At 30.1% G+C, this 16,447-nt stretch overlaps 2 protein-coding genes across 2 annotated transcripts; both read left to right on the top strand.

Moving 5' to 3' along the window:
* Positions 1–2,523: 2,523 nt before the first annotated feature.
* LOC101260309 (2-alkenal reductase (NADP(+)-dependent)-like) lies at positions 2,524–8,799 on the top strand. The gene is made up of 7 exons (XM_004251763.5): positions 2,524–2,573; positions 2,682–2,938; positions 3,044–5,182; positions 5,920–6,103; positions 7,046–7,212; positions 7,333–7,415; positions 8,301–8,799. Exons 3-7 carry the CDS (start codon positions 4,952–4,954, stop codon positions 8,677–8,679), a joined length of 1,044 nt encoding a protein of 347 aa, XP_004251811.1. The 5' UTR covers positions 2,524–2,573; positions 2,682–2,938; positions 3,044–4,951; the 3' UTR covers positions 8,680–8,799.
* Positions 8,800–10,048: 1,249 nt separating this feature from the next.
* Positions 10,049–13,308, top strand: LOC101260017 (2-alkenal reductase (NADP(+)-dependent)-like). The gene is made up of 5 exons (XM_004251762.5): positions 10,049–10,399; positions 11,598–11,778; positions 12,092–12,258; positions 12,373–12,455; positions 12,716–13,308. The coding sequence occupies exons 1-5, from the start codon at positions 10,169–10,171 to the stop codon at positions 13,092–13,094; spliced, it is 1,041 nt and encodes a 346-aa protein (XP_004251810.1). The 5' UTR covers positions 10,049–10,168; the 3' UTR covers positions 13,095–13,308.
* Positions 13,309–16,447: the final 3,139 nt, after the last annotated feature.

Here is a 16,447-nt window from a genome sequence, read left to right as displayed (position 1 = left end):
TGAAAAATTAAAGTGAAAGTGTTGCCAAAAAAGAAAAAGGGTCATTCTTTTTTAAAAAAATTGAAAAGGAAATAGAGACATTCTTTTTTAAACGGAGGGAGTAAAATGATTGCTTGGTAAAAAATAAAATAAATGGTTGATGATTCTAAGTGATCGTTTGGTAGGGCGTATTATGAGAAATTGTCCATATATTATATATGGTACTATTTGGTAAGAATTTAAGCCTATGCGTAATTAATTCATGGATTAGTTATACACCCTATATAGTATTAGAAGATGTATTAGTAATACCTTCTTTTTAGAGGTATTAGTAATATATATGATTTAATACCACGAGATAAGTCTATGTAAAGACAAAAATATTTCTCAAATCATTTTAATCATTTTTTTTATTTTATATTTGTAATAAATCCTTTTAAATAAATTAGCTAACAAATTATCTAGAGAGAGTTGTTTGTAGTAAATAATTTCAATAGAAATCAATATAATATTTGAAATGTGAGTTATTCAACATTTACTAATTAAAAACAAATGTTTTTGTGTGTATAATTTTCTAATTATTTGTAATTTGAACAATTTATAAAAATGCATAAAATTATAACTTGCAATTTTTATGTGTAAATATAGATAGTTTACTCAAATATATTATTGTTTATCGTCTGTTCGATTTTAGAAGTAAATGATTCTTCTTTTATAAATTGAAAAGTAACATTTTGTAATTCAAGTGAGAAAATAATAAATATGACAATAACATTGTTCTTCTCCTAGCTAGTTAGAAGATCATGAAAATAATATTATCGGAGTATTATCTATCTTGAGCGAATTACGTAATAATTATTTATTAAAGGATATTATTAGAAAGAAGCTTTTTAAAGGATTTTATTCAAACACAAAATAAAAAATAATAAACTACACTTGATAAATATACAGCTAGAAATCCTTTTTTTTAACTATTTTTTTAAATATTGCTTTCTAGAGATATTGTAGGATTTGAAAATGACTGATCACAAAATTTTCTACTTTTTTGTCTATGAAAATCATGTCTTTTTTCGACCAAGTTAAAAGAAAAAAGAAATTGGCCATTTCTTTTGTTTATTATATGATAATGTTAGTGGACCAAGCTGGAAATGTGACACAAAATTGATATAAAGAATTGAAGTCGAAAATTTCGTTTCGACGTGCCATTTAAAAAAATTTAAATTGTATTTTTTTAATTATAAATCTATAAATTGTGAAAATTATTTAAATTTTATCAATTTTTTTAATAATTTTATAAAGTAAACGAAAAAAAAAGCATCGTAAAAATATGTACAATCATTAAGTTAATTTTTAAATTTACAATTTTTGTTGATCGAACTTTAAATTGGTAAAAATATAATTAAATACTAGTAATATTAATACATAGAAACCTCGTAATTTGATTTCAAGTATGCATAAAAAAACAAATGTAACATACATAATTATTTAATTAACTTAATTTTTGTTGAACTAATTAATGATATAATTTACATCTGCACAAATATCTAAATTACTTTTAGTTTAACATTACAAAGTTTTAGAAATTGTGTTTGTACAAGTATTTCTTCAACCTATGTCTGAAATCTCGGAGACACATTTATACTATATTAAAGTTTTACTATTCCGTGAACTTGTTTTATTAATAATATTCTACCCTTTTTTGACCTATGTGACACTTTCTGGTGGGCTCAACGTTGGTTGATTTTTTTTCAAGTCAGTGTCACGTAGGCCAAAAAGAGTTAGAAAATTACTTATAAAATAAGTTTAGGAGATAATAGGACCTTAGTATAATATAATTGTCTCTGTAATTTTGGCATAGATTAAATGAGTTCTTGTGCAATTTTCCCTATTAATACCTTGTTGAAACTAAGATACACATACTGAAAACAACGGAGAAACTTAGTACTAATTCGATATGCTTCATATTATTGTTTTCGTATTAGACATTTAAGTTCGTGTCATCATAGACTCAATAGCATAAATAAAATTTGGAAATACTATGATTTTTTTCATTAATATTTTAAATTATTACATATTTATTATTAATTTATGATATTTTTACAATATTTTTCTCTATCCTAATTTATGTGATACCAATTCATTTTTTAGCCTATCGATCACAATTACCGAATTCACATGCACGCTTCATGTGTGCGAAAAGCTCTAATTTTGGGGATATTTTCTTCTTGTGGTGCAGGCTGCACCGTACTATAATAAGCTCTATTTTAATCTTTTATTTTATTTATTTTAAAAAAGTTATATGTGTTATGCGATAAGAATTCAAATGTTATATTTTTGAATTATGCGAAATAAATTTATCTTATAAATTAGGATATTTTATAATTTTCAAGGTTAAACGAGTTTTGGAATAGGTAAATCTCTTATTTTGTTGATTTTTGTGTGGTATAGTGAACCATTTTTTTTTGTGATTCAAAATTTCGATGTTATTTTAGTCAAAAATTTTCATGGACATCTGTTAAGACGTTAACTATGGATCCAGGTGTCCCTGACAGTCAAAACGATCCATTTGCAAGGTCAAATGAGCTCCAAAGCAGGTAAATCCTCATTTTGTCAATTTTCGTGTACTATAGTTTATCATCATTTTCGCTGATCTAGAATTCTGACGTTATTTTTTCCAAAATTTTTCGTGGACGTCTGTTAAGACTTAAGATATGGAGCTAGTTGGCCCAGAACGACCAAAAGGGTCCATTTTCAAGGTCAAACAAGCCTTGGAGCAGGAAATCTCCCATTTTGTCGATTTTTGTGGACTATAGTTCACCATCTTTTTTGGTAATTTGGAATTTGAACATTATTTTTGTCAAATTTTTTTGTGGACGTTCATTATGACGTTAACTATGAAGCCAATTGGCCCTGAAGGCCAAAACAGTATATTTTCAAGGTCAAACGAGCCCTGGAGCAGGTAAATCCCCATTTTGTCAATTTTTGTTTGTTATTGTTTACTATCTTTTTTGGTGATCCGGGATTACGATTATTTTACCAAATTTTTTTATGGATGTCCATTAAGACGTTAGCTGTGGAGCAGTTCGCCCTGACGACCAAAATAGTCCATTTAAAAGGTCAAATTAAAGGAGCCCCGGAGCAGGTAAACCCTCTCCCTCATTATGTCGATTTTCGTGTTGGTTCCCTCTGTAGGAAATTGGTGGAGCAATACATATAGTCTCACTATTTTTAGAGTGATATGACGGAGAAATAACTCCTAATAGCCCAAAATATGAAGCTTCACGTATTGTTCTCGCAACTCCATATAGAGGATCTTGTAATCAATTTTCAATAGTAAAAGTCCATCAGTCACATCACCAAAATATTTATGAGCTAACTGTGCCAACAAACCCAATAGCATAGACGGAATTCGGAAAGACAATTAAATTTATAAAATATATATGTCATTAAACATTATAATTTATAAAACTTTTCGCATCATTTTTCTTTATCTCAATTTACGTGGTACCAAAAATTTCCGAAAGTATTTATAACTATTGAATTTCCAGATTCAGGCATTGTGTTGCTGTATGTGGAAAGCTCTAATTTATGTTGGGATATTTTCTTCCTGTGGTGCTCGCTGCAGCGTACAATGAATGATGAGCTATATTTGCATCCATCTTTTTTTTTTTTAATTCTATTTTTTGTTTATTTGAAGTGATCGTTTGATCGGTAAGATAAGATATGATATATTTTAATTATATTTAAAATAAAATTTATATCATAAATTTAGATATTTTATGAGATAATTAATTATATTACTATGTTAAAAAATAATATATTTTATCAATTATAAAATATATAATTTCAGAACTAATTAATAGTCATAATTATTATTCTATATTTTATCTTAATATAGTTTTTTTTAAAGAAACCCTTAAGCTTTTCCTCTTACAATTATTAGGGAGCATGTTTAAAAGGCTTGTAAAACATTGTCGCAGTTGGTTGGTAGAGTCGGTGAGGAGACACTAAGCAAATGGAGAAAGCAATATAAATGTGGGAAAAATACTTTTTTCGTTTCATTTTATTTGATATATTTTTTTAAAAAAAAGAAGGAAGATTCTGAAAATTTGTTATCTAAAATAATTCTTGGAGATTATATAGCTGCATGTCATTTCATTAACGATAAAAGGAGATTTTTAAATTATATTATTTTTATTATAATAAAAGAAATTGTAATAAAGTAAAGAGAAAAAAGTGCCACATAAAATAAAATAAAATATTCGATGATCTTGATCTTAAATTGCACTTGAATTCAAGGGCTTTTGAGCTTGTTCCTAAATTTGGTGACCTTGATCTTAAATTGTTACTTAAACTTGTAGCTTGTACAGAAATTTATGGCATTGATCCACGAGTTCTCTCTGGCTTTTTATTAGAATTCTTAATTATGAGAACCCTATTTATAATTATTGAATGTAGGAGTAATGATAAAGATAGGCTTCCTTCGCTCAAACAAATTTAAGTGAATGGTGGAGAAGTAGTGATCATGAAGAAAGATTTTATTATCGAATTAAAGAGACATGTCAATATTTGACTGGCGAAACACATTTAAGTGAATGGTGGAGAAGTAGTGATCATGAAGAAAGATTTTATTATCGAATTAAAGAGACATGTCAATATTTGATTGGCGAAACACATTTAAGTGAATGGTGGAGAAGTGGTGATCATGAAGAAAAATTTTATTTTCGAATTTAAGAGACATGTTGATATTTAATTGGCGAAACACATCACTTGTACACACATAACATGTTTTTATTGATCTTGAATTGGGATATATCATTTTGCCATATACCATGATCCTATTCACCACTTTTGGATTGATGTGCCATATCATTTTACATGTAACATCAGATCAAACCCCTAAACTGTCTCTCTACATATATATAAACACACCCATTTTGACCACAACTCTTCATTCACATTAAAATTAGAAATGGCTGAAGAAATGATCATGAACAACAAACAAATCATTCTAAAACATTATGTGGAAGGTTATCCTAAGGAATCTGATATGGAATTTAAGAATAACAACATTAAATTGAATGTTCCAGAAGGTTCTAATGTTGTTGTTTTGAAGAATCTTTACTTGTCTTGTGACCCATACATGCGTAATCGCATGAGCAAACTTGAGGGTAGCTATATTCAATCCTTCACTCCTGGTTATGTAAGTATTTCAAAAAAAAATAATAATTCAATTTACTATCACACATATGACTATTTAGTTGATATATACTTTTGTTTGACATTCAAATTTCGAGAGTCAGAAAATATATTTAGTGTATTTTTATAACTGTGTAATTGAATTATCTTATTTTAAGTGATTTTCGGTTTTTCATCTTTTTAATTTTTTTTTTAAGGTGTTTGACAAAAAATTTAAGCACTTTTTTAAGCTAAAAAAATGAGTATGCTCAACTCATGACTTTTAAGTTTTTGCTAATAAGCTACTTAAAAAAAAGTCAAACTCGTGAATCCGGAGAGGATGGTGAGTATTGATTTTATTTTTATCTTATAAAGATAGAGAGATTATTTTCAAAAAAAAATTATCAAAATCAAGTTCAAATTTTGAGAATCAAACTTGTTAATTTTGATTTGGATTTTAAATTTTTTTTAATAAAATTTATATATTTAATAACTATGTAAAAAATCACTATTAGTCGGTCAAATCATTCTTAATGGTTATGGTTTTCAAATAAATTTAGTATGGTGAAAAATTGGTTTTTCTTTCTCCTAACAAAACAAAAACAAATAAGCTTTTATATTCTTTTCACATAAAATTCTCTCCTTTAACTATACTTTGATTGTTACTGTGTAGACCTTGAATGTTTCAAAATTCAATATTATTTGTGTTTAGTATACTTTTCAAAAAAATAAGTGAATTTCTTATTTATTTTTTATTTGTAGCCTATCACAGGATATGGAGTGTCTAAAGTTGTGGAGTCTAGTGATTCAAACTACCAAAAAGGTGACATAATTTGGGGAATGAGTGGATGGGAGGAATATAGTGTTGTAACAACTACTGAGACAACTCTCTTTAAAATTGATCATGACAAGGATGTGCCTCTTTCCTATTATACAGGAATTCTTGGTGAGTTTTTCACTTCTCAATATACATCCTTTCCCTCTCCAAATATAAATATTTAATCGTTAGAAATACATTTAAATTATCTCCTTCGTTTCAAATTAAGTGATGTAATTTGACTTGAAGTTTAAGAAAAAAAATAAAATTGAATCTATTAAAGGTATCTTGATTTTAAATATGCCTTCTGGTAAATTGAAATTAAAAAGTTATTTAAAAAAGAGTCATTTTTTTTAAATGAACTAAAAAAATTAGAAAAAATAAACTGAAATAGAGCAAGTATCAAATTTTTTTGCTGATTTTATATCTTTACTATACATTGTTCAGTTTACTTGTTTAAACTATCACTCTTTTTATATATTAAAAATGCATATTGATGTTGAGTTGGCCTACAAGTGCATGTAGTGGAGTGTGATTAATATTTGACTAACTTGTCATTAGGATGTGTTTTAATACAAAGAGAGTGATAGTTTAGGTAGGTAAATGGACCAATAGATAGTTGAGTTATAAATTTCTCGCCAAAACAAAAATAGTTTGCCTCTGTTTTTAATCGTTAACTCGAAAATAAATAATTTTTTTTGTTTCCTACTTACACGAGTTCATATCTTTGCTTTTCAATCAATTTCAAATTCAAATAAAATAAAAAGTTAATGGTATAAAACAGATCTAAACCATCGTATTTTTATGAGTTTCATACCTTAACTATATATTCATTATTTAATTTAACCTACCTAAACAATCACCTTCTCGTAAGTTTCATACCTCAATCACCGCTCTCTTCGTATCAAAACATGTCTTTGAAGTTTGATGTTGAGTTATCCTACACATGCTTGTTATTGATCGAGAACAATATTTGACCAACTCAGCATTAACATGAGTTTTACAAAGCAAGTGATAGCATAGGTGGTAAAGAATACAATAAATATTTATTTTACTCAAATTATTTTGTAGGGATGCCTGGGATTACAGCTTATGTTGGTTTTTATGAGGTTTGTTGTCCTAAGAAGGGTGAAAGTGTGTTTGTTTCATCTGCTTCTGGAGCAGTTGGTCAACTTGTTGGACAATTTGCAAAGATGTTAGGTTGTTATGTTGTTGGTAGTGCTGGAAATAAACAAAAGGTAAGTACTAAAACATTTCATTCTTGAAATTTGTTAGTGGGTTACAAGTTATCTTATTTATCTTAATCATTGTTAAATAATCTATCTATCTCATTTATTCATTATTATTATTATTAAAAGGTTGATATGTTGAAGAGCAAGTTTGGTTTTGATGAAGCTTTTAACTATAAAGAGGAGCATGATTTAGATGCAACTTTGAAAAGGTGAGAGTAATCTTATAAATTCCCACAAGAAAACACTAAGTAATTCTCACTTTAATGGTGTGGGGTTAGGCCTGACCCCTTATAAATTAGGCATAATACATATATTTAATTTTAAATTTAGCTTCAAATTTTAATTTTGACCTCTAATTACTTTCATAATGCACAAACAGACACTTTAACTATCCAACTTTTAAATAGATACATACATGAGTCCTACATGGCACAATACAGTAAGTCATCACGTAGGACAAAAGATGACATGTAGGTCATATGTGTCTATTTATTCAATTTTATACAAATTTAAGTGTCTACTTGTGCACATTCAAAATTGAAAGACATAAATATTGATTTGAAGCCAAGTTAAAAGGTATATTTATGTATTATGCCTATAAAATCCCACAAGAAAACACGAAGTAATGGTCACTTTAATGGCGTGGGGTTAGGCTTGATCCCTACCATGTTGATAACATCCAAAAAGTTACTAAAGTAAAAAGGACATGAACCTAACTTTTGATTGAAAACAACTAGGATAAACTATTACCGTTTGTAAAAAGACTAAAATGACATAGACATTCATACTATATGCAAAATACATTGATTCAACTAATAAAAAAAATTACATTTATCGTATCTTCTCCTTATACTGAAATTGTCATTTATATAGTAGAAATAGTCTCTTCACCTCAGAAGAATTGTGTGTGGTGGATTGACATTTTATTTTGGTTAAAGTGAATGAGATTAATGATTAATGAAGATATGAACCACTTTTGTAACATTAAAGACATATATGAAAAGATAGTTACTATAACGACAAAGATATATATGAACTGATAATATAACAGAAAAGCAATATGACCTTTTTCTCGTATTGATTTAATCTATTAGGTACTTTCCTGATGGAATTGACATATACTTTGAGAATGTTGGAGGTAAGATGCTTGATGCAGTTCTTATGAATATGAAACTTCATGGTCGTATTGCTGTGTGTGGGATGATTTCACAATACAACCTTGACAAGACTGAAGGAGTGCACAACTTGTTTTGCCTCATCGCGAAACGAATTCGTATGGAAGGATTTCTTGTTTTTGATTACTATCATCTTTATCCTAAATATTTGGAAATGATCATTCCACAAATAAAGGCTGGTAATATTGTGTATGTGGAAGACATAGCTGAAGGTTTTGAAAGTGCTCCTGGTGCTCTAGTTGGTCTCTTCTCAGGTCTCAATGTTGGAAAGCAAGTTGTGATGATTTCAGAGGAATGAATGGATTTGGATCCTTACCAATTTCTCTTAAGTTTTTACTTGAAAAGAAAGATATTGTGTCATGGTTAAATACATAGACATTTTTGTCATATGTTTAATAAATTTTATGATTTATCTATAGTTTGAAGTAATTACTTATTAATGGATAATTTAATACTAAATTTCAAGGCAAATATACCTGCTACGTGTATTTTTGCTACTAGATACATTCTGAAATGCATATACATAAGAAGAGAGGTAGTGAGAGAGGAGAAGGGGAGATGAAAAAGGCGAGAGACAACCAAAAGAGTAATTGTGTATTCCAGATATATGCAAATTATACTAATTACATATATCTGAGATATTAGATATATTTAATAAAAATTCTGAAATACAGAACCATAAGGAGAGAGATGGATGACAGAGAGAGAAGCGAACAAGACAAGAGATATGAGTGAGAGAGTTCGTGTTTCCAGATACGTATGAATTATGCTTAAGTACAGTATATCAGAAATATATTGCCACTTAAAATAACCTAATTACTCTCCGTAGATATAGTTTGATAATTATAATTCGTAGTTACATGTTATATAGAGGAGAGAGGTGAGCGAGACTGAGAGAGAGGGGGGGGGGAAAAAGTGGGAGAAAGGTGAATTGTATATGTATATCGATTAGATAATTGTATATTATACATATGTATTTGTATATATGGCAAGAGAGATTGGGAGAGCAGGAGAGAGGGTAGAGAGTGGGAGAGATGTAAATTGTGTGTATATATTTTTATATATATATATATTTAAAAATTGTATATTATACATATGTATTTGTATATTCTGACGAATTATACATATACAAACGTGACTAATTATACAAGTTCGAAGTCATTCCACGTAATTAATGTATAATGTTAGTCGCGCGTGGTAATTATAACAAACTATAATTATGATGAGTAATTAAATAGTATAAATTTACTTTTAATCGCGTAATTTTTCTATTTTAATTACATATATTTAGATGTGTCACATACATGTGTTTGGGATCTGAAATCTGACACAAACAATAATTTCAAAGAGGCTCATAATTAATTAAACTCTAAACTGAAAAATTTCTTATTATTTGCCCTTGAACCTATTTAGGCAAATAACAGTATTTTTAATAAAATAAATAAACAAGAAGAAACTACACGGTGAATAGTAATAATCATTAGAGTAAATATAGTGTATTACAAAATTGTAGGAGGTGTTTATATGAAAAAGAGAAAGCCAAAGCTTTTATAAAATTTGATGGGTAGATATTCTACATAGGAAAAATAAAAGATCGGAAAGATTTAAGATTACGAGATTAATAATAATTTATAAAATTAAACATTTGATATAGTATTAATCATTTAAATCATAAAAAAGAAAAAAAAATAATTAACTAAATCTTAGTCATTAAGTTTTGGGGAAAAAAATAAAGAGGAGCCGGATCCATATGAACAACTCTTGATTCACATAAATTGAAGTGTGAAATGGCTGAAGAAATGATCATGAACAACAAACAAATCATTCTAAAACATTATGTGGAAGGTTACCCTAAGGAATCTGATTTGGAATTTAAGAATAACAACATTAAATTGAATGTTCCAGAAGGTTCTAATGTTGTTGTTTTGAAGAATCTTTACTTGTCTTGTGACCCTTACATGCGTTCACGTATGAGTAAACTTGAGGGTAGCTATGTTCAGTCCTTCACTCCTGGCTCCGTAAGTCGTTCACTTATTTTATTGAGTCGCTCTTGTAAATAATGATTTATGGATTTATCGATCTAGAATTTTTCACCATGTTATGATTGTGGATTTTTTATAAATTTAACATACAAGCATTTCTTGTTATTTTCGAAACAAATTACAAGTGAGTTCAAATTTTCCATGTAATTGTGTAGACCTAGGGTGTTTTTTTATTTAATATTATGTAGGGGTGTTTGGTGTAATGATGAGTATATTTTCTTAGGAAAATAATGAGTTTCATATTTATTTTCTAATATTTAATACGCTTAAGTGAAAAATATTTATGTATAATCTAGATAAATATTGAGATAGGTAGGTGGGTGGGATATATATTGTTTCCTAGTGGGGATGAGGGTGTAGATAAAGTGTGTTAGAGAGTGGGGAGGACATAATTGAAGTGCTGTGAAACTTATTTTCCTACTCTAAAGATAACTTTTACGATAGAACATGAAAAAATTACTGGGCATGCGAGTTTGATATAGCCCGTCTGATACCTTTGTATCTGAGTTCTCAAAATCCCACTCAAAAGGTGCTGAGTTGGAATCCAATTCTAACTAAGGATTTTTGTGGTTCCGGAGGATCCAACTACAGGAGAACCAGGAACGGAGGGCTTCCTCCCCCCTCCCCCTTTCCGCCCGACTCTTTGGTCTTAAGGACATTGGTTTTAAGAATGAGTCATTGCCCTTCTCCGACCCTAACTACCTAACCTGAGAGCAGACAGCTAAAGTGTTCCACTTATTGAACAGGGTTCTATGGTCAGTTTGTGACCCTCGGATGTCAAAGCCATCCTTGAGGTGAACCTCATAGTTCCTACGGGGTGGAGATGATGGGATCAATCCATCCATTTTCCTTCCTTTTCTTTAGCCGCATTTCACTCAAAAGGGTTGAAGGGAGATAGTGCATCAAACTTCTCGCAAGGGCCAACTTGATCCTCTTCCCCAGAGATCTCGGACGAGGGATCCCTGGGAGAGAAAAATGTTTTCTCCGCGTATCCTATTTCATTTTTCATTTCTTGTTCAAGAACTCTTAGATGTTAGAAACATTGAGGATAAAGTGAACTTCATTCTCCCAACTGAATGTTTATTCCTTATTTATCATGATATGAATGGATTAACAATTTCTCCTATGATGATAATGTTTCTCATAAGTACTTATCTTTTGTGTTATGTTATAGCCTATCACAGGATGTGGAGTGGCTAAAGTTTTGAAGTCTGGTGATTCAAATTTTCAAGAAGGTGATTTAGTTTGGGGAATGATTGGATGGGAGGAGTATAGTATTGTAAATGCTACTCAGAGTGCTCTGTTTAAAATTCATGACAAGAATGTACCTCTTTCTTACTATACAGGAATCCTTGGTGAGTTGTTCTCTTCTCAATATAACGACTGTTTGAGGAATGGACTGATGGTCTGCTTATATTTTTATAATCCATTGATGTCGCTTTCTATTTCATCAAAGAATTATGTGTTAGAATGAGTTAGCATCCCACGTTGGTTGGGGTTTGCTTATCTGGACTAATTTTTGGGTTGAGTTAGACACAAGTCTCGTAACTTTACATGATATGTGGACCTCGTACGTTCCTGTTTTGGAATGTTAGAGTTCCACATTGGTTGAATGGAGAATGGACGGGTGATTTGCTTATATGGACTCGGACAATTATTGTTTTGCAGGAATGCCTGGGATGACAGCTTATGTTGGTTTTTATGAGATTTGCTCTCCGAAGAAGGGAGAAACCGTGTATGTTTCTGCTGCTTCTGGAGCAGTTGGTCAGCTTGTTGGCCAATTTGCGAAGACGTTAGGTTGTTATGTTGTTGGTAGTGCTGGAACCAAAGAAAAGGTTAAGTACTAGTACCTTTGCGATGTTTATATTTCCATTGTTGAATCTAAATAGTGGCAAAAGCTGTATTGCTTATCGTAATCAACATTGTTGAATCCGTCTCTCTTATTAAAGGTTGATCTGTTGAAGAACAAGTTGGGTTTTGATGAAGCTTTTAACTACAAAGAGGAGAAGGATTTAGTTGCAGATTTGAAGAGGTCAGTAATCTTATAACTTCTCACTACAAAATACTAATAGGCCCCGTGTAGAGAAGCCGTTTAGGATAGTGTTATTGTTTGGAGAGTTGACATCCCATTTTGGTTAAAACGGATGGTATACTAGCGGGGGAAGGACAACTATGAACCATTTTTGTAACGTTACGAGCATATATAGACAAATAGTACTATAACATAGGCGTTTATATGAACTCAGGGGCGGAGTCAGGTAACGTTATGACCCTTATTTGTATTTCTACTAGGTACTTTCCTAACGGAATTGACATATACTTTGAGAATGTTGGAGGGAAGATGCTTGATGCAGTTCTTATGAATATGAAACTTCATGGTCGGATTGCTGTGTGTGGGATGATCTCACAGTACAACCTTGAGAAGACGGAAGGAGTTCACAACTTGTTCTGCCTCATCACAAAACGAATCCGGATGGAGGGTTTTCTTGTTTCTGATCACTATCATCTCTACCCCAAGTACTTGGAAATGATCATTCCACAGATAAAGGCCGGTAACGTTGTGTATGTGGAAGACATAGCTGAAGGTCTCGAAAACGCTCCCAAGGCTCTAGTTGGTCTCTTCTATGGTCGCAATGTTGGAAAGCAACTTGTTATGGTTTCACGTGAATGAATGGATTCGACTCCTTTCCATTTCCTGATCAAGTTCTTAGTTGTGGTAGGAGACATGTGTTACATGGTTAAAAAATAATGTTTGAGATCTACATGAATATTTTGCTATGTTGTATCTAAATCATGAAAACCTGAGTTTTGTGAAGCAATTATGATGAGACCAATGTTATATTTAATGGTTGAACCCATCAATGATCAGCTAAAGTTGGCGTCAACTATCACTTACACATCTCAATTAGACTTTGTTCATTTTAGATTGATATCTCATGTAAAGCTCTGATGTGTCATTTTGACACTTTTTGCTGACATGACAAAGCGACTGTGATACGCTCATCAATGGCGCGAAGGCTTGCATTAAGCCATTTTTCTTTTATTTTTCTCTTGTTCTTCTCCATTTCTCAAGTCACCGTCTCCCACCATTTTTTTAAGTTTAAACTCTGTCAACGGAAGTTGAATTTTGAAGTTGTGATTTTGAAATTATTTATTATAAGATGTATTTTATTAAGTAATTGTGATTCAATCATTCTAAGAATATAGTTGAGGAAGGTTTAATATTGATGGAATTTACAGTGCTACCTAGCAATTTTTTAATAATTATACCGGTTGGTATCCAGGAATATAACATTTTAGCAATTTCATAGGTGATATCGAATCTATATATACTAAATATAAACTTTATGTTAGTATGAGTTCCATATATGATCAATTTATATGATACTGATAAAATTTGAAGTCAGTCAATTTTTTATATATTTTAATTTGTTTACTATTATGAGTTATAGTTTTACCTACCTTTTTTACAATTAACCGTATTTTTTGTTTTAATTTATGTAGCTAAGATGAATTTTGAGATCAGCTAAATTTGTTTAGATATTTTAAGTTGTTAGTTGTTGTTGCATATAGTAAGTACTTCTTACGTAATTTTTAAATTATTTATCACTCTAATTGTCTTAATTTATGTAATACAAATGAAATCTCTTATATGATATTTTGATATTTAAACTGTCATTTATTATGATTTATATTACATTTTACCTGATTTGTACATAATATATATATTTATTCTCTATGTTCCAAATTATTTGATATGGATGAAGAAAAAAATCCGGTCTTCCTACTTTTTTTTTCCTTCTTAGTATATATATATATATAACGATTATTTTCAAATATTGATTGGAGAATAGATTGATGGTTTGCTTATTAGCTTCTTAATGTTGTTTTCTATGGTATTTGAACTACGTTACGTTCATCTCAATCCATGCACGTTCCAGTTGGACCTAGATGTTATATTACGGTGTTAGAGTCCACATTGGCTTGTTGGGGAATGGATTGATGATCTGCTTTACGCAATTATTTTGTGGGAATGCCTGGGATTACAGTTGGTCAACTTGTTGGAGCTTTGAAGAGGTTAGTAGTTCTATAACATTAAGTAGTCGTTTGGTAGCTGGCTAGATTTATGGATGTATTATTAATACATGAATTAGTTACTGTCACCCTCTTAATAAAAATCTTATTTATACTTCCTCAAAAAATTTTAACCCTGCCTCCAGTGGCGAATCTAAGATTTTCATTAAGGGGTTTGGAAAAATAAAGAGTGGTGCCTGATGTTTGGTCTTGGAACCTCAACCATTTAAGTCAACCTCTAATCTTACATTAGGAAGTTCAAAATTAATATATAGACATAAAAATTCTTTAAAATACCTTAATTATTGCCAAACGAATTCGTATGGAAGGCGGTAACATTGTGTATGTGGAAGACATAATTGAAGGTCTCGAAAACGCTCCCAATGTTGGAAAATAAGTTGTTATGGTTTCATGTGAATGAATGGATTCGAACTCTTTTCAATTTCCTCTTAAGTTTTTACTTGTACTAAGAGACATATGTGTTTTGTGATATTGTATCTAAAACATGAAAAAGTTGAGTTTGGTAAATCAATTATATATTATGAGAACAATGCTATATTATTTCATGGAATTGAATGTTGGACATCTAAAGAGAATCATATTATTGAAAAGAATGTTGTGCATAGTATTAGAAATATCAAAGGATAACTGATAAAATCTCATTAGCTTAGGAGCTAATTTCTTAGACATACGCTAGTTTGCAGTATTACGAATTTTACCAGAATTAATTGTGCACAACCCGGCTATATGGATTCATGGCATTCACATTGGTTTATGAATTATGATTGGGCTAAAGTCTACAAATTTGGAACTCCTTCTAAGGAGATCAACTTCATGAGCTTCAATTTGGGCCAAAGATTGAAACCAACATTCTTGAGTCTCCCGTTGACGAAGACAAACATACAGATAAGGGTGTTAAATGAGCGAGTTGAACTGAATTTGAAAAGGTAATTTTATGAGTTTGAGTTAATGCATTTTGGTTTGTGTGCAAGAAAGAAATTCCTTGAATTAAAGATTGCTTTGAGATACTATGTATATGGAGTAACATGAAACGTGCAAATGAGAGAGCCTAAAGATTTTGTTGGTCTTATTAGAATCTGTATACACTCGGTTGCGGGAGAATGATTGAAGTTTCTTCGACCTTAATTAAAAGTTTTGAATTGGAAATTTAAGAATGGAAAAAATCATATTGTTTTTGTTGCTTCCAAAATGAGTCTTGTGCAATTCGAATTTAGTCCGATCTCAATACAGATATCGATAACTGAACAAAAAACTGAAAAGAAAAAAAGAGAGTATGTATACACTGCCGAAACCATTGAATTTGTTAAAGCAAAGTACGTGTGTGAAATAAACGTATTTAATTAGAGCAGAGCTAGGAGCGCAAGGGGTTCATTCAAATTTCTTTCGTAGAAAAATTATTTATTATGTATATACACTAAATGTTTAAAAAAAATGGTGTTTATTTATTTTTTTAATATATTTTGAATCACTTTAGCTAAAATTTTTATTCTAACACCGAAAGTGAAATTAAAATTTTGAATTTTAAAACGATAAATTTAAGAATCAATATGTGCAAATTGATAAATTTATTGGATCGAAATTGTATTTGAGCTTCTCCTTTTGCCTCTCTGCCTAACATTTTTTAAAAGTGATTAAAGAAGATTGATTTGACATTAAGATGGAAAAGAACATGAATTTGCTAGGAAAATACACATTAATTTCCTAATGACATCCACATCAAGTGATAATAAAATCACATAAATATCCAAAAATGCATGTCCTACTTATTTGTCAAATCCATTGTATTCACCTCTATCTCATTTTTAAAAATTGATTATTTAGTGTCACTACCAACCAAATTAACAAAAAAATGTACTTATCATCAATAACTAAAGCAAAGTTTGTCCATACATCCTTACTACAAGATACTTTAATTGTAATAGATTTTCT

The sequence above is a fragment of the Solanum lycopersicum genome, chromosome 12, assembly GCF_036512215.1.
Source record: "Solanum lycopersicum chromosome 12, SLM_r2.1".
In the NCBI taxonomy this organism is placed as follows: Eukaryota; Viridiplantae; Streptophyta; class Magnoliopsida; order Solanales; family Solanaceae; genus Solanum; species Solanum lycopersicum.
This window is presented reverse-complemented; position numbering and strand designations above follow the sequence as displayed.